At 41.6% G+C, this 18,985-nt stretch overlaps 3 protein-coding genes across 3 annotated transcripts; all 3 read left to right on the top strand.

Moving 5' to 3' along the window:
* Positions 1-4,860: 4,860 nt before the first annotated feature.
* Positions 4,861-6,669, top strand: LOC149043017 (uncharacterized). The gene is made up of 3 exons (XM_089211765.1): positions 4,861-5,365; positions 5,832-5,896; positions 5,978-6,669. The coding sequence occupies exons 1-3, from the start codon at positions 5,044-5,046 to the stop codon at positions 6,449-6,451; spliced, it is 861 nt and encodes a 286-aa protein (XP_089067891.1). The 5' UTR covers positions 4,861-5,043; the 3' UTR covers positions 6,452-6,669.
* A 2,301-nt stretch (positions 6,670-8,970) lies between these two features.
* On the top strand, positions 8,971-12,813 carry LOC113677380 (uncharacterized). The gene is made up of 3 exons (XM_089213678.1): positions 8,971-9,236; positions 9,629-11,087; positions 11,227-12,813. Exons 1-3 carry the CDS (start codon positions 8,971-8,973, stop codon positions 12,811-12,813), a joined length of 3,312 nt encoding a protein of 1,103 aa, XP_089069804.1.
* Positions 12,814-12,856: 43 nt separating this feature from the next.
* On the top strand, positions 12,857-13,588 carry LOC113677379 (uncharacterized). Its single transcript, XM_027194194.2, has one exon. The coding sequence runs from the start codon at positions 12,857-12,859 to the stop codon at positions 13,586-13,588; it is 732 nt and encodes a 243-aa protein (XP_027049995.2).
* Positions 13,589-18,985: the final 5,397 nt, after the last annotated feature.

The raw sequence follows: 18,985 nt of genomic DNA, 5'->3' as shown, positions 1-18,985 counted from the left end.
CAGGAATGCCTCTTATAACCACTTTTACGGTTGGGAATAAAAACAAATCTCTCCTTGGTTACGTGCGCTAAATGTGTGTGAGTTATACAGAATAACTGAAAACACATTTAAACAATTCAAAAATTTTACTCTTTCTCTCTCCAGATAATCCTAAGTAGCTACTGCGTTCCTGTGCGTGACGGCATTATCCTGAGTATAATACGACACTACTGTAGGAGCACGACAACAAACCTTGTTTTTTTTATTGAGTGGGTGCACTGATTTGATAGAAAACTAGAAACTACCTAGCAACAAGTCTAGTTTTAGCCTTTTTTTTCGGAAATTGTAATGGTTATGATTAATTGGTAAAAAAACTTCGTGTCGTCCAATTCTGTCTGTAATACTAATCTACTAATGATTGACGATTCGGACTCCCGCTTCGCGGTCGTCCGATTTTTATTAATCACTCGTATGTTTAAAGACCGAATTGGATTCTACTCGGTCCCATTACCTTTGTCAATCATGACCATAACAGCTTCCTCCAATGTGATTGGTGTATTATCAGGCCTTATTTTTCTCTGATCATTCTGTAGAGTTTTCTTTAGACAATGTCTCTACCGGAGATATTTTCTCAAATAGTTATACTTGTTTTTGCGGAAATTGTAATGGTCATGATTAACTGGTAACAGGGCTTTGTGTCGTTTAATCCGGTCTGTCATCATACCCGTGATCGACAAATTAGACTTCCGCTTCGCGGTCCTCCGATTTTCTAAATCCTCGTACGGTAAAGGCCAAATTTTACTCTGCTTGGTCCTATTACCATTATTTTTATGCTGAAGAAAATCGGTGGTGAATGGTTCTTACTAATCACTTCTGAATTAGGCGGTTAGCGCGCACGAAAAGGATTATTCGCTTGTGTGGTATACACTAAAATATATATCATGATGACAAATTATAATAATACTGAGGATTTAAATAGTCGCAAGGAAAGTCACTGTAAGTGCCCCTATAGCACGAGTTTCTGTTGATTGTTTGATTTGGTTAATAATTTTAAAGTCACACCAGGTGGCTCGTCAAGCTCTCATATTTGCAATTCAATATATTTGATAAAAGGCCCTTTGATCAGTTTTTGGTAAGAACTCGTGCTCGTAAGGAAAGGAATTAGTCAAGGAAAGGTTCGATCGATATTTTGTTTGATTTACCTGGAGCATTTCTTAATCTATTTGCGTGTCCCTAATTTCTTAAATCAATTTTTAGTTTCACGGTACAATACAATAATAAAGAAGGCGTTCCGAAAGAAGTTTCGTGCGAGACTTTTAAATTGATCAGTGGAATTTGTACGGTCCAGCTAGCGGTGGACAAGCGCCGCTACAGTCACGTAGTTTTCTGTTCAGTGCAGCCTGTATCAGTGTTCTTGAGCCGAAATAATTTTTTATGACTCAGTTCTTGTGTGGTGTGAGACTTGAGTCTAAGGAGAATTTTTTTATCCTTAAATAATCGAAATGAAAGGCTTAAAGAACTTGAGACATGGAATTCGTTGATCCTTTGCTGATAGAACGCTGCTTTGGCCATCTTTGGTATCAATAAACATTGCTTTGCATTTAAATCTTAACAAGTCATTCCTCCCTATGTAATGTAACACCAAAGTAATCCTTTAACCCTTAGGAATGACTAGCATCTAATTTCTCTATTTAATATCACTCCTGCATCATACTTTAAGGTCACGAGAACAGAGAAAATGATCACCAATTAAATAATCTTTTGATTGTTAAACAAAATTCTCCATGTCAGCACCTTTGGAAATTTGTAGAGAACAGTAGAGAGAATATGCATAATGATGTTACGTGCACTACTTTGATTTTGAGTTTAAGCGCTTTGAATACACGTGTTTTATTATATTGTACGTAGTTACTTAATCAGAATAAAAGCACCTTGTTTACAAACGCCTGTTTCATGATTTTCTGCGTCGACGAAAAGCACACCATAGTTTCCCTTCTGTGCATTTCTTACAAATTTCAACTTTCTTTTTAGGCCGGTAAAGTTTTGCGAGAATATGGATTTCCAAGTGCGTATTTCATCCATCACAAGGCTGAATGTAAAAGCTGCAGAACCTGATTAAGAAAGTAACAAGTATTAGTTCTACACAGAGTGAGGCTTAAATCAGTTGAATCTTCACATTACATTTACAGACAACGTCTGCTGAAAATTTCTGTGCATAATCTAGTACATACCTGATAAAATCTCTACATGGAACTTCTGCAAATTTTATTTTCGGTCTGCAAACTGACTGAAAATGATGTGGAGTATTTTCACCACCTCGTGAAGGCTACATAACGAAGGTGGTATGATTTTGTCTCTAATGTACCGCAAAACACGCCTCAATTTCTTTACAGGTGTATACTTTACGCAAGCTAACGCGACATACCTGACGAGATATCGCCACGATTCACTAAAGGTATGAAGCTGGATGTGACAGTGTCATTACTGACGTACCCACACACGGCGTTAATTACGTGATCAAAGGCCTGGATCGGATTGCTGCCCGGAACAACTGCACGGATTTTTGATAACATATTTGATAGAAGTGTTCTTATCTTCGGATATTGAAGCGCAATCAGCCACCTGCAATTGGTATGCGTGACCGTCGTGTTCATGAATGTCGCCTCACATTCTGCCTAGCCATCTATTCGCCAATCGCTTTCGTCGAATGCATTGATGTCAGTTACGTTTGTAATGGTTATAGTTACTGTGTGGTTAACGTTGCAGACAATTGAACTCGTTGACATGCCTGAAGACAAAAAGTAAGAATATGAGTAAATAGCTGAGGTAAACATGCAAAGACAAAGCGTTGGAACTGAAGTTTTACATTTCCTGGAAAAATGGATAATCAGGTTAAATCTAGCTTTTGGCACATGGTCCCATTTTTGTACTCTGACTGAAATGAATATAGTTCTAGCAAATATCAATAAGAGGTTTTGATATTGTTTTTTTAAAAGTTTTATTAAGTTTTGATGCATTATTATTTATCAGAAGACTTACCATCTTTCCCATTTTTATTTATTTATGATTTATTAATTGAATTCAATCAATATGAATACGGTATGGGGTTAACAGGTTGCAAGTTGCCATTGGTGTGGAATCCCATAAAAGATGAATGGACAATGTTGGTCCTCTTCTCCAAGAACTGAACACACTTCCAATTTCCTTTCCCAAATTGTCGCGCGTGTACTTAATTGTACATTAATAACTTTTTTGTCTCCTGACGCCAGAAACTCGGTAATTGTAGTTGAATAATGCAAGAAAAGAGGGGGGGAGGGGGGGGAAGGTTCTTATATCTCTTTCGTGTCTCCCATTTTTTTAAGGTTTGCTTCAGTTATCTCAACCGTACCATCGATGTCATAAAGCAACTGATTCTTGTGAAAACTTTTATTCAAACCTTAAAGTTTGGGAACCCCTATTTCGTCGTGCGAAAGTTTTATAAACATGTAGAACAATTCTCAGTAAGTGTTTGCCAGTTTTAGGCTTGTCAAGAATCGCGGAAGAGACCGAACAAGACCCCGGATAAGGGTCTAGTTGACTTAGAGTCAGGTCTCAATTAATTATTCTTTGATAGTGAATAAAACATTTCATAACTGATTACAACTGTGGAAAAATCTGAAGTCTGTCTGGCCTTTAACTTTGACGTCAACCAGTAAAGTGAACGTCACGAGAGAAAGTAAAATCCACTGCAAAGCCATTTTGACGTAGAGTTCAGCCTTTTCTTGGAGGTTTTACCCAACCTATAAAGTAAAAGCTAAGGAATGTCAGTCAAACTGTCACAATTAGAATGAAAGAAATTCCTGAATCCAAAGTTATTTATCGTAATAATTTAGTTCAGGAGCGAAAGAAAGGATGAAAAAGGAAAATTCTGGATTTCTTCGTTTTTTCGTGTGTGCAAAAAATATGACCAGTGTTTGGTGCACCAATAAATTTTGGCCCCGACTGAGAGTCATTCTAGCCGAGCAATTTACGAACATTTTAACGTGTGAACATCTCTATTTCATCCTGCAAAATGCGCCAAAATGCCCGAAATAGTGATAATAATCAAAGATATGACATGTTTTGTATTCGCTCGACATATTTGTGTATAGTAAATACATTTGGGATACAGTGTTCCTTTAAAGTCTCAGTATTTGTTGTGCATTGTGCAGGGGATGTAAAAAATGAACTGTTTTACTTCAAACTGAACTTTGTACGTGTAGAAATGGAAAATTTACGTTCGGTTCGAGTCGATACACCAGTTTATAAATTTTTTTTCAATTGGATTATTTTCATTCAAGAACGAAAAACTCAGCCATTGGAACGTAATTAATTGTTATAAACACTAAAGGACATTTCACTTGTCATCAAGTTTCAAGAATTTATGACTACAAATAGAACGAATGGAACGCTAGAAATCGCTGAAATTCAGTTGCAGCTGTCCTTCTTGGTTTTCTTTTTCATGACATTGCGTATCTTTATTAATTAATTCATTAAGTATCTTTAAACACAGCATCAATTGATGCTTTCTTGCCGATAGCTTATTTGAATGGAAATTAAATATCCATGGTATTTCACATAACGAATGGAAATGATGAATAACATTTTCGTTTATTATAAAGATGCAAGGCTGCTGACTGTAAAAACGACTCGTAATCCACATCTCGCTGTTCTTGCTATCGAAAACTTAGCAACGAAAGTAAAAGAAATGAAAGGAAAAAATGTTTAGAGAACATATTGTTTGAACGCGAGGCAGTTCTATTTGACGAAGGCAAATTTTGCTTTCGATGTCTTTAAATAACTATTTTATGGACGGTCTAAGGCAGTGTTCACACTTGGTGCCCACACTTGGTGCCCGTGAAAACACCTTTTTTCCTGGTACCTACGCCAGAATTCGGGCACGGTGCCGGTGCCGACCTTGTACTCGGGCACTAAACTGGGCACTGAGTCCTTGTGTGAACACATTTTTCGTTGGTGCCCTGGCACTTTACCCACAAACCACTTGTTTTCGTACCCACAATTCCTTGTCCCACTCGAGATTTCAAAATGGCGTCCGACGGTGCAAAGTGGAGTCAGGATGAAACTAGTGCACTTATAGATGCTTTCAGTGATGCAAAGACGTCAGCAGAGCCCATGACGACAAACAAAGATTTATATTCCTCAATCAAAGGCCTCCTTGAGCGAAACAATGACATCCAAAGGACAGCGAAGCAGATAGAGACAAAGTTAAAGAAACTGAAATCCGGGTACAGCAAATTGAAAGATAGGATGAAAATATCAGGAGCAGAGCGACCGTATGATTCAAAAGCTCTTTCAAGCCAGGAGAAGGCAGCATTTCAGCACTGGGATAAGCTTGACCATATTTTGGGTAGGCTGAGTTATGTTTGTGTAACAAATAGAAAGTTATGCAGTTGTGATTGTCAAGTTCAAGTGAAGCATTTGTGAACTTTGACCGCAACCTTTACATGTCATAACTTTGAAAATGCAAATATTTATATGGAGGGAAGTACCTGTTTATATATAGCACATATGAAGATTTTAATATACAAAATTTCAATGGACTATTAAAATGTTAACAGATTTGAAGAGGAAAGAATTACTGTCATTACCTTCTTCATGGTGATAATCCTGATAAACCACTTCATTGGATAAAACACAAAAATAGCTCTTAGCCCTACTTTGGGAATTTTCCTGCCCCAAGTAAAACTTAAACTTTCTTATTTCATTATTTTCAAACAAGGTAAACCAAAACTACTCTGTTATATTTAGGTGGGATATCAAAACAGATCCTCTTTGATTTTTGTTATCAATAAAATGGTATGCTTGTCATCCAGGAACACACCCTGTTGAAGACCCTCCAGAGGAACATTTGCTCGAAAGCTCAGCTACAGGAGAATGTGTGGATGCATAATCAAATGCTGAAGTAAGAGTAGCAGAATCAGGTACAGAAGAACCAACTGCCGTTATTGCAGCATCAGAGCCAAATACAAGAACAAGTACAGCAGAAGCAAATTCTCAGGCTACTCATCCATCAAAAACACCAAAGAGAAAGAGTGGCAGGGCATGTAAACCTAAGAAAAAACCTCGCCTGTGCGATGTAGTGGAACAGTCCAATGAGCAAATGAGACAGATGCAGGATTACATGCAGAATAATTCAACTACACCCGAGACACGATCTAAAGAAAGAGAAGAAGACCGAGAATTTTTTCGCCACATGTTTGGTATGATGTCGCAAACTATGATGGGCATGACCCAAATGCTACTTCAAGGAGCTGGTCCAGGATATCATCCACCAAACCAGGTATATGCTCCTCAAAGTGTCCAGCCAAACTACAGTTTTCTACCCAGTGGCATGGGTTTTGGTTTTGATACTCCATCAGCAAGACCATCATCATCAAGCTCAGTTACAAGTGATCCATCATCAGTTGAAGAAAACGACTATTTTACCTTATAGAAACTATCAAAGCAGGTGCATGTTTCATGACACTAATGGTGACTTTGTTGTTATGTTGAGTTGAAACGGTAATAATTCATTTTGAAGCAAAAACACACTTTTTGTCACGATGCATTTTACACCTTAAGTTTGTTTTGTTTTGGATTTACTAAGGCAGAAACTATAAGCGATTGTTCGACCTTGGTCTCTATTGTTAGTTTGTTTGGGAAATGTACACAATTGTCTTTCCAGAAACAGTGCAATCAGTAATTTCTGGTTAGGCTGGTCACTTCACTGTTTGGGAAATGTACACAATTGTCTTTCCAGAAACAGAGCAATCAGTAATTTCTGGTTAGGCTGGTCACTTCAATTTTGTGTTTTATTTATTGAAACTCTGTCTATAATAAGTTGTTAAAAAAATACAATAACACTTTAATGGCAGGAATTCAACTGACAAAGGAGTGTCTTAATTTTCTGGGGATAAAATGTTAACTGTATAGTAAAAAGCAACTGCATAGCAAAAACAACTGTATAGTTAAAACACAACTCTATTTTCCATCAAAATAAAACACATTACGAATTTAACTATAGCATCTCAAAAAGTTGATGCGTGGAACTGTTTTCAAACGCTCATAAGTCAATATCGAAATACAGCTGAACTGTTAAATGGTCCTGGCTCGTCGTTAATTCCTTTTATTGTAATCCGAAAGTTAAACAAATATGAAACCATACAGTTCACGTAACATGACTTTGGTGATCAGTCGTTGTACAAAAAATGAGCCAAGATATTCCTAATAATATTAGAATTGCTATCTGCGTCATCATCGTTCAGCGGATCGGGTCGAGGTAGGTCACCAATTTCATCTTCACCCAACCTGTTCCACTCTTCGAGGTAGCACTCTTTTCGCTCTTCACACATGTTTTGCAGGATACAGGCTGTTGTGGCATGAAGTACAACTTTATCGAGTTCGCATTCCAACGCCTTAAGCAGACATCTCCATCTCCCTTTAAGCCGTCCAAATGCCCTCTCGATCTGTATGCGGGCGCGACTGAGTCTATAGTTAAAATGCTCTTTCTCAGGTGTGAGATTGCTGCCTGGGTAGTTTTTCATTAGATGCTTGGAAATGGGGTAAGCTGGATCCCCAATAAGAAATGGCTCAATGACGTGGTTATCGATAACCCGTCGCAAATTTGAATCATCAGGAATCAGTCTTCCCTCTGTTATCAAATTTCCTATCTGAGAACGCCCAAACACCCTAGAATCGTGTGCTCGACCAGGCCAGCCAGCAAAGACATCAGTGAAGCAGCACTGGCTGTCACAAACACCTTGCAAAATAACTGAATGGAAACATTTCCTGTTATAATAGTCCGCATGGTGGACGAGGGGGGCTTTTATGGGTATATGGGTACCGTCAATGGCACCCAAACATTGGGGAAAATTCCACTTTCTCTGGAAACCATTTATGATTCTTTTAAAATCTATTCCTCTTTGTATTTTGCTTATGATGTGCATCTTGGAACTAACCAGGAGTTTCATAGCTTCGTTAACTTTAATGCATGCAGTAGAAGCACCGACTCCAAATTTGTCTCCAATCTCTCTGTAGTCCAGTCCTTTTCCCAGACGTTTCAGTAGCATCGCTACAACTGTTCGTATAGGTACAGGACTACGCAGTCTCGTTACCTGTCGCTGAAGGCTCCGCAAATCATGCGTCAACTGTTCAAACATATCTTTGGAGATACGATAACTTTCCAGCCATTTTCTGTCAGGAAAATGAAGGAATTCGTGTTCTAGAACATTCTGAATTCGTGGGATTTTCCAAGCTGCTCACCCTCCACTATCACTCGTTTCTGCAAGGAATACATTCAACCTACTTGTAATGCTAGCGCAGACTTCCGTGACGATCCGAGATAATCTTCGCTTGTCGTCGTCATCCGCGGTGTCTCTTAAATGTTTCATGTAGAAACACAGCATTACAAAATTTAAAAAGCCATAAAAAACAGTAAGCAAGCAGATATACTGAACACGGAACAAACGCATGTTGCGACTCGAACAATTTCTCAATAGTGAGCGTGTGCTCTGTTTATTGAATGTGAACATATCTTCAGACTGGGTACCGTGTGTCTGAACACAGCACCATTTTGTGCCGGTGCCCGTGTACTAGTGCCCGGGCACCAAGTGTGAACACCGCCTGATTAAACTCGCAGCCTTGAAGAAGCTGCGACGAGAGCAGAGGACTACAAGCGTGAGAAGGAGAAAACTTTGCTCGATCGGCAACGAGAGGAAGAACTAGAGTTTGAAAAACTAAAACTTGAGCAAAAGGCGAAAATTCACCAAACAGAGCAAGCCCCCGCAAAGCCAGCCAGCAAAAGCAACGTGAAAATGCCAAAACTAATCATCACAAAATACGACGGCACCTATGAGAAGTGGCTCTCGTTTTGGAACAAGTTTGAAGCTGAAATTGATTCATCTGATCTGCCAGCGGTCACAAAATTCGCTCATCTAAAAGAATTGCTGGAAAGTAATGTTTGCGAATCAATCGATGGCCTTCCCTTTACTTCTGAAGGCTACCACTAAGAATAAGAATATTCTGACTTCAAATTACGGCAAGATAAGCGAGATTGTAAGGGCATACATCGACAACTTGAATGCCTTGCCAGTGATAACAGGATCACAACCTAGCAAAATCCATAAATTTTGCCAGACTTTGAACTACAATGTTCAATCTCTTGAGACGCTGGGTAAACTTTCGTCTTGTTTTTCTATGGTGCGTGGTGTGCTTGATTGCCGGGAATCAAAGCCGAACTCGTGAGTGGAAAAGTAGGATGGCAAGACTGGGGATTCACGGAACTAATACGAGCTCTAGAAGAATGGAAGGCAATTCATCCACTGGAATTAGCTGAGAAAGCTAGCGGAAAACCTCAGGCCCCGCCGCCGCCTCGTCCGCCTCGCCACAGAAGTTTCTACGCGCAAGAACGCAAACCAGCCCACGCGCGACACGCGTGTGTTTATTGTGATTGCGTGACACACAGATCTTGGGATTGCGATAAAATCACGTCGCCTGCCGAACGCCGTCAAATTTTGCAGAATAAACGGTTGTGTTTTAACTGCACTGGGCCCAAACACAGCGCAAACAACTGCTCTAGTAGAGCTTCCTGTGTACACTGCAAGTAAAAGCACCACTCGTCTATCTGTGACAGACAAGTAAGAGCAAGTCAGCCTAGAAATAATGCTGGAGTCGCATTGACAGCAACACAAGACGGGGAGAAGGTTTGCCATCCTATAGTTCTTGTCAAATTAAATGGCGTAACCTGCAGAGCACTACTGGATACCGGCGCAACCGTTTCTTACGCCTCTGGATACCTCTTAGATAGGCTGAAGCTGAGACCAACACGCACGCACACACGCCGTATTCAAACCATTGTGGGAGTGGTTACAAAACGAAGCGAGATCTTCAACGTCCAAGCGAGCGACACGGAAGAAAAGTATGCCATTCCACTGAGCGTGACGAGAATTGACCGTGCCGAATTGCTGTCTGTTGAAAACCCAAATTATGCGGTAATGATAAGCAAGTACCCACATCTGAAGGGAGTGTACAAGGAGGACACAGACTTGAAGAAGATGCTTCCTGTCCATGTTAATCTTGGAGCGAGTGACTATGCGCGAATAAAGACCCGCGAATCCCAGCGAACTGGAGCTATGGGTGAACCAGTGGCAGAATATACTCGCTTTGGGTGGACCATCATGTCACCAGGTACGGAGACAGACCTAGACAGCATGTTCCTAGCGCAAACGGCCTCAAACGATTATGAAGAGCTGTATAGAATGGACGTCCTTGGACTTGAAGACGCACCTAGTGGTGACCAAAGCGTTGTCTACGCAGAGTTTCGTGAACAGCTTAGACGCAGTCCTGATGGGTGGTACGAAGCACGCCTTCATTGGAAAGGAGACCACCCTCCCCTACCTTCGAATGAATCTGGGAGCTTGAAACGCCTGGGAACTCTAATGCAACGTCTAAAGAAAACAGGTCGTCTGGACGAATACGATGCGATAATCCAGGACCAACTGCGCGAAGGAATTGTGGAAGAGGCATACATGCCAGCCGGTGGGAAAGAATTTTACATACCCCACAAAGCTGTGGTGAGGGAGAATGTAGAGTCGACCAAGATGCGGGTTGTCTACGATGCCTCAGCCAAAGCCCATATCTCCGCGCCCTCACTAAATGACTGCTTGGAGGTTGGACCGCCGCTCCAAAATAAACTTTGGAAGGTTCTAGTGCGGGGAAGATTCCATCCTGTGGCTCTCGCTGGTGATATCCGCAAAGCCTTTCTCCAAGTGAGAATTCATGTACAAGACCGAGATGCTCTTCGGTTCCATTGGTTAGAAGCTAAAGATCCACAGCGACTTCGGACTTACAGATTCACTAGAGCACTCTTTGGCTTGGGACCCTCGCCTTTCCTGCTAGGAGGTGTGATCCAACAGCATCTGAACACTTGCCGAGATAAACATCCCAAGTGCGTGGAAGAGATTGAGCGTGAGCTATATGTGGATGACATATTATCTGGTGGACCTACTACCGAAGAAGTGAAACAGAAGAAAGCCACAACAACTGAGATATTTTCCCAAGCTACTTTCCATTTGCACAAGTGGCACTCGAACGTAAAAAAAAGCTGGAACTGGATGACGTACCCGAAGACAATGCGAAAGAACTGGAGCCGGTTACAGTGAAGACGACTTAAGCTTCGCGAAGCAACAGCTGGGCGTTCAATCTAGACAGTGTGGACTCCTGGGATTGAAGTGGAACAAGTTATCTGACGAAATTGGGGTCCCTTTTTCCGCGAACGTTGCTCAACCGACGAAAAGAGGGATCCTGGGAAACGTGGCTAAGATCTATGACCCCTTAGGATTAGCCGCACCTACCACTCTAAAAGGAAAGCTGCTATATCGTGAGGCTTGTGAAGAGAAATGCGCATGGGACGCGCCGCTATCTGCAGAGCTAGTTCAGCAGTGGAAGAAGTGGGAGAGTTGTTTACCTCAGCAAATTAACTGCCCAAGAGCACTGACGAGTGCTCAACAGCCTATCGAGAACATCGAGCTTCATGCCTTTGGAGACGGTAGCGGAAAGGGCGTCGCGGCTGCCGTGTATGCCGTCGTCAAACAGCCGACTTCAGTAAACCAGGGCCTCGTCACAGCAAAGGCAAGACCGGCGAAGCAAGGGTTGACAATACCTCGCCGCGAACTAGTCTCGGGTCACATGGCCGTGAATCTTCTAAGCAACGTACAAGATGCGCTACAAGGGTTTCCTGTATCCTCCCCACACTGTTGGCTCGATAGCAGCGTCGCACTATACCGGATACGCGGGAATGGAGACTTCAAGCAATTTGTGGCAAATCGTGTCCGAAAGATTAGAGAGCATGGTGACATTACGTGGAGACACGTACCAACTAAGGATAATCCTGCCGAACTTGCTAGTCGCGGTGGACCGGTCACAGAAGAGAAACAACTGTGGTGGAAGGGACCAGCATGGCTCAGTGATCCTAGAACATGGCCCCCAGACCTTGTTACCGTACCCACCGCAGAATCCAACGCAGAAGCCAAAGTGATAAGGGAAGTCTTAGCCACAGCCCTATCATCAGAAGACGAGTTCAGTGTGCTGATGGAGCAACACAGTCTGTTAAAGGCCTTGCGCGTGTGCGCATGGGTGTCCAGGTTCCTAACTGATTCCAGAAACCCGAAGCCAAGAAGAGTGAAAGGACCGCTGACCACCGATGAAATGAAGTACCAGGAAACCTGGCGGACCAGTCGAGCTCAAGAGGAAGGCAGAAGTTCGAAGAATTTCGAGGCAGACAAGTTACAGCTTAACTTGCAACCAGACAACAACGGAATACTGGAGTGTAGAGGACGAATCGTCGGTGCATACCCTATCTACCTTCCTGATGGTAACGCATTCACACACAAGCTTGTTCAACGAGCGCATCTAGCGACCCTTCATGGGGGAGTTACACTCACAATGACCAAAGTTCGGGAGACTCACTGGATCCCTCGCCTGAGAAAACTTACCAAGAAGGTTATTAAAAGCTGTTGGGGTTGCAAGAGATTTCGAGCTCAAGCCTACCAGTCCTCACCGCCAGGCAATCTACCAAAGACCAGGACCCAAGGAGTGACACCCTACGAAACCATCGGTGTTGACTTTGCTGGGCCCATAAAGTATCAGGTGACAAAGAAGATGGAAGGTAAAGCCTACCTAGCCTTGTACGCCTGCGGTCTTACCAGAGGGGTGTATCTCGATCTACTTCCCGCTGAGCTTAGAAACAAGCAAGTTCCTCGCAAGTCTGAAAGGGTTTATAGCCAGACGTGGACGCCCTCACGTAATCTACTCAGATAACGGAAGCACGTTTAAAGCAGCAGCGGATTGGCTGAGGAAAGCCATGAAAGATGAGAAGTTTCACACCTGCCTTTCAAAGCTGGACATAGCCTGGAGATTCAACCTTAGCCAAGCTCCCTGGTGGGGTGGCCAGTTTGAGAGGCTGATAGGCGTGTTCAAGTCTGCCTTCCGGAAAGCAGTGGGGAACGGAACCTTATCCTGGGGCGAATTATCGGACGTTGTGCTTGACGTTGAAATTGCCATGAATGGACGTCCCCTGAGTTATTTGAAAGAGGACGTCGAATTGCCAGTACTCACTCCAAGCTCCATGCTGCACCTCCGGCCGAGCCAACTCCCAGAGCTAAATGCCTACCACATTGAGGAACCAGATCTAAGGAAAAGAGCCAAGTATCTCTATCGGTGCAAAGAAGCGATGTGGTCCAGGTGGACAAGAGAATACGTGAGAAGCCTTCGTGAGCTGCACAGCAGGAGCGGAGGGAAACAGACCTCCCACCCCTCAGTGGGGGAAGTGGTGATAATTCAGGACGAGTCTCGGAACCGTAACTCATGGAAGCTAGGGATCGTGGAAAGGCTAATCGTGGGACGTGACGGAATCGTACGTGGAGCTAAGTTACGAGCTGGGAAAGGAGTCTTGGAACGAGCAGTGCAGCAGTTGTACCCTCTCGAGCGGTCCTGCGACAGAACAGATGCAAGGTTGAATCCTGAGGCCGAACCCTATCAGCCAAGGCGGGATGCGGCAGTCGCAGCAAGACTCCGTATTGCGGATGCTGCTTAGGAAGCAGAGCCGTGAGAACTGTGAAACCAGAACTTCCTCAGGACGAGCAATCAAAAGAAAAAATAAAAAAAACTTTCAGAACATTAAGGATGTGTCCATTAACCTTTTTGTTATGATTTCAAGTGATTAAGCCTAGTGACATTCAAAGAACGCTGAACTGTGATTCAACGTGAACACTGTGGACAATGGAATCATTGAACTATGTGATTTGTTCTTTAAGACTTTTCTTCGTTTTCAAATTGTTTAGCGAACTTAGGTTGAAGCAGTTTCCTTTGTTTACATGTACTTCCTTGTCGAAAGCACATGGGGGAGTGTGTCGGAAACTCGATAATAGCATAGGGCTTTTAATGTTTATTTTGTCACGAACTGCCAATCTTTGAAGGCGTTTATTTTTATCTGAATGGCAAAGATCACGTTATTCCACGTGTTATTGTGAAATAGAGTACGTTTGTTATTTTTCTGTCAGCAATATCGTTTTAGCCAATCAGCTCATGTTTATTCAAGGTGTGCTGTAGATTAAGGTTCGCTCGATTGATGCCAGTGAGAGGTGGATTACTTTTGTTGGAGAAAAGAAAAAACTGTGATTAAAAAACCTGAAAGTGAAGACTGAGGACGTTGTGGGCCTTCTTAACCTATTCCCCACATAGGAAGTACCCAGCAACAAGTCTTCAGTAGTTTTAGCTTGAATCACGAGTCCTCTAGTTACCGATAACGATCCTTTGGAATTTGCAATTTTATTTGTCACTTCTATTTTATGTCATAAAATTTTAGTAAATATGTAGAAACTTGTGGCTGTTCAAACTAAGAAAAGTTGTAATGCGCACCTTTTTTGGAGGAACCATTAGCGACATTATCTGATCGGCTCCAGAGTTTTGTCTGCTTTTGTCATAGTTAGTAGCTCGATTAGAAAATGATTCATTCTGAAATAATACATTTTACAAAATAACTGAGCTAACGACCTGCTGTCTATTGTAAACCATGGAATACACCACACTTGCTATCGTTTCACAGGCTTTACCGGCTTTTGTTCTCCAAACATCCCGCGTGGGTTATTACTATCATAAAAAAGATGTCATAACAATCAAGAGAAACAATGAAACTGTAAATAGCACTGCATGGTTCCTCATCATAGCCTTAGTTTTCATCGACACTGAGGTTCATGATTGTTTTAGCGTAGACAATACAAAAACCAAAATGTTTCGTGTTTCAAGATCATGATAGGTCGCGGTGCGCGTTGTATCGAGTGTGAAATTGGGCTTTTAAAGAGAGAACCCCGCTGTGAAAAACTGTAAAGAAGGATAATGACTGGTCTGAGCTAAATTTGCTCCCCACAGTCCAGACAATTGAATGTAAAACGACTGTGATATGACTTGCATACCAGCACAACCTTTTTATATGAATAAAAAACAAGTCCTGTTATCTGCTAAACACAATTCCCTTTCAGCTCCCTCACGTCGATAGCTACGAAGCAGTTTTTTAGCGCTCAGATTTAAAGATTTATCTCAGTTTCGCGTCTTACGCATCAGAGCGTAACGAAACGACACTTTGTCAATACATAAATGTAAAATTAACCAAGTCCCATTAACAAAGATAGCACTCACTATCGATTTATATTACCACATGGGGAAATAGGGAAGAAGGGAAAAGTTTGGAAATCAAGAGCCGGAAGAGAGTGATTAACAATCTGTAAACAGATGGAAAGTTTGGTCCATTGCTATGAATAGAGCGGTCCAGTGCATATGTACATAACTATGTATAATTTGATATATACTGGCCACGAAATTTTTCCCACGCGTGGGAAAATAACGGTGTCTGACACGCGTGACCAGTAATCTAGTTTTCATACCACCTGACCTCTTTCTATTTCCAAACCTGCCCACACGACTGGCTGATTGAATTTTGATTGACATATTTTTTGAGATAATGATCACGCGGATCTTTAAATTATCATGATGCACTGCCACATACTAAAAGAAGTGCGTCCAAGGCTCATTGAGTAGATCACTTCTACTTGATTCCTTTTACGGGCAGAAGCTCCATTAATTGCTTTGGATAGACGATTTCAGTCAGAGCTTTACAATTTAGCACAATGTCAGTTATTGAGATCACGAGCCTCGCTTGTCTCTTTATTTTGTTCTTACTAATGTTTTTCGTCGTCAAGAACCACTTAGTCTTGATACAGTTGGGGCGGAAACGAGCGGAGCAGGACGGTGTCACGATGAATGTACAAGACAGAGCGAACCTGACACCTGATGCGCGTCTGCAGCCTAGAGTGGGTGAGATGGCTCCCATAGGGATGCATGTTATACCGCATCAGAGAGGAGTTCTGGAGTCAGGAGGAAACTACACGGGACAGCGATCGGTATACAGCGCATGGCTGTGGAACCAAGTACATTTTTCTATCAAAGAATTGCAAATCGCCCACTTCCTCGTGAAAACGATGAATAACTCATTTTAAAAAACGGTAAGAGAAATTAATCAATCAGTTTTGCAATCTTTTTTTCCAATTTCCAGTGCTTCTCTTTCAAGCTCCTCTTATGGCCGGGTTTTTTCAGATGTTGAAATACTCATGTTATCGCCACAGGACGAAATTGCAAGAATCCGTAAACGGAAACGTGGCAGAAACATGTTAAACCGTTCTGGAAACACGACGGATAACCTGTGTTTCCGTTACCGGTTTCGTGACGTTTTCTCGCGTTTCCGTTACGTATACAACGGAACCGGACCACTTTTTGTGCATATTAAACATAACGGAAACATGGAGTTGCATGTTTCCGCCACGTTTCAGAAATACGGAAACATGTGATTTCGTCCTTTGCGCTCGATAAGATGTTTACATTTTCAATACTTTGGATACACGCAATCAAAAGAAAGCTGAAATAAACAGCAAAAAAAAAAGTAATAATAATAATAAAGGCAGGGAGATCACACAATCATTTTAATTGCACATTGTTATCCCAACAGGTCTTTTTTTAGAGCTCACCATTTTACATCATGTATCAGTTTTTAACATTCATCATGTCAGAGAAGAGAAAGAAACTTAGTGACATTAGCAAATACAAGATTTGAGTGGGCGCGACTGCTCCTATTGTTATCCATTCATGTCAATCAGGGGGTCAACAACATCTCACTTTATATTCTTCAGTTTTTAAAATATTTGCATAGTCATTAAATTGTTTAAGACATCTGTAATGTGTCCATTAAACTTTATTTCAAGAAAATGCTGGTCTTACTCATTGTTTCAAAAATTACAATTAGTAGGAGTAAGTTGAGGTATAGATTAGATAAGTTGACGACGTTCAATGACTGCTACCAAGTTCCGTCGGGAGTAAGTTCATTAAGATCAAACAACACGCAATGAATACAACAGACAATAGAGATCTATATAAACCGAAAACAGCGTTATAGTTTAAATGTCCAAGCAGCGTGTGACTACTGTTATCAGTTTATTGATGTCAATGTAAAATGGCCTGGAAGTGAGCATGATGCACCGCTGTTTGTTTATTCTTCTATAAATTATTTTTTGAAAAGTGGAAAAAATTCCCTCCATTCCAAAGGAAATAAATGAAGATGAAGACCCCATCCCAGTCTTTTTACTTGGAGATCCTGCCTACCCATTCATGTCCTTTTTGATGAAAGAGTAAACCAGTACTATCCAAGAACAATAGTTTGATCTCTCCTTGTGTAGAGCAAGAATGGATATCATGGAGTGTGTATTTAGTCGCTTAAATGGACGATCAGGTGCATTACGACGACCGCTGGACATAAATCCGCAGAACTTCCATATGTTATCTACGCCTGTTTTTTTCAACGTAATTTTTGTGAAATCAACAAGAGTCTGTATAAGAAGACAGAGTAGCTGCAGCCATTTCATACGACAAAGATCCTCTTCAATTTCTCTCTCCTATGTTTTCTAAGTTTATCGTCAAGAAGAACTCTTATTTCAGCTGTTTTCGTTTGCCTATTCGCATTCAAACTTGAAGATGAGTACAGACTATCCGGGAACAGATCGCAGTGCTCACTAGTTGGCATCGCCTTAGAATTTGCCAACTCAGTATTTGCTGTACCATCAGTGGAGGGAGAGCCTTGGGTATGTATGTCGCTCTCTGGCCCCGTATTTTTGTAGCTTCTGTTTTAATCTTATTTTGAAAAGAACATCATTCTTGCTCGAGTCACTGAGACCTAATACAATTAAATAGTTTTGCGAGTATTCCAAAAAAATTGAAAATCACTCGTCCGCAGCTTGGAAGCTTAGCTTTAAACAAACGAATTCCCTGAGCTCAGACAATCGTAGACAACTGATCAAAAGTGTCATGTTAGCCGCAGGACAAAGAGTTTATTTGCATGGGGGTGATTTCGCATCCGCGGCTATAATTCAAATAATTCCATTTTCTCTATTTCAGTGTCTATATTTACCAGTTTCGCGTAGAACTCGAAACTGAGATAGGCCTTTGCATCGATCGATTTTCGCTGGGCGCGAAAAACTGCTACGTAGCTATCGACGTGAGGGAGCTCGGAGGGAAAATGTCCTTTAGCAAATAAAAGGACTTGTTTGAAATGCATATATAAAGCTTGTGTTGGTATGCAAGTCAGATCGCGGTCGTTTTACTTTCAACTTTCAGAACTGTGTGTCTGAGCTACCTCTGCACAACCGGAGGACAAATGTTCTGGTTGACTTACCTCATGCGGATCTTTAGTAGTGACGCAGTGCCACCTACAATGACCACTAAAACAAGTACACGCAAGGTTCATTGTGTAGACCACTTCTACTTGACTACTTTTACAGGCAGAAACTCCATTTATTCAGAGATTACTACAATGTCAGTTATTGAGATTGTGAGCCTCGCCTGTCTCTTTATTTTGTTCTCCATAATGTTTTTCGTCGTCAAGAACCACTTAGTCTTGATGCAGTTGTCGCGGCAACGAGCGGAACGGGACGGTGCCATGATGGATGTTCAAGACAGAGAGAATCCGACACTTGATACACCTTTACAGCCAAGAGTGGGTGAGATGGCTCTCATCGGGATGCATGTTATACCGCATCAGAGAGGAGTTCTGGAGTCAGGAAGAAACAACTACATCGGGACAGCGATCGGTATACAGCGTATGGCTATGGAGCCAAGTACATATTCCCATCAAAGAATTGCAAATCGCCCACTTCCTCGAGAAAACGATGAATAACTCATTTCAAAAAAGGTAAGAGAAATTAATCAATCAGTTTTACACTCGTTTTCTCCGATTTCCCTCGCTGCTCTTTCAAGTTTCTCCTGTAGCCAGTTTTTCAGATGTTAAAACTTATTTTATCGCTCGATAAAATGTTTACACTGCTTTTAATATACGCAATCTAAACTAAGCAGAAATGAGCAGCACACAAAAAGGCACAAAGAGATCATACAA

This window comes from Pocillopora damicornis, chromosome 7, assembly GCF_964200805.1.
Source record: "Pocillopora damicornis chromosome 7, jaPocDami1.2, whole genome shotgun sequence".
Taxonomy (NCBI): Eukaryota; Metazoa; Cnidaria; class Anthozoa; order Scleractinia; family Pocilloporidae; genus Pocillopora; species Pocillopora damicornis.
The sequence above is the reverse complement of the archived record's forward strand: the minus strand, read 5'-3'. Positions and strand labels throughout refer to the sequence as shown.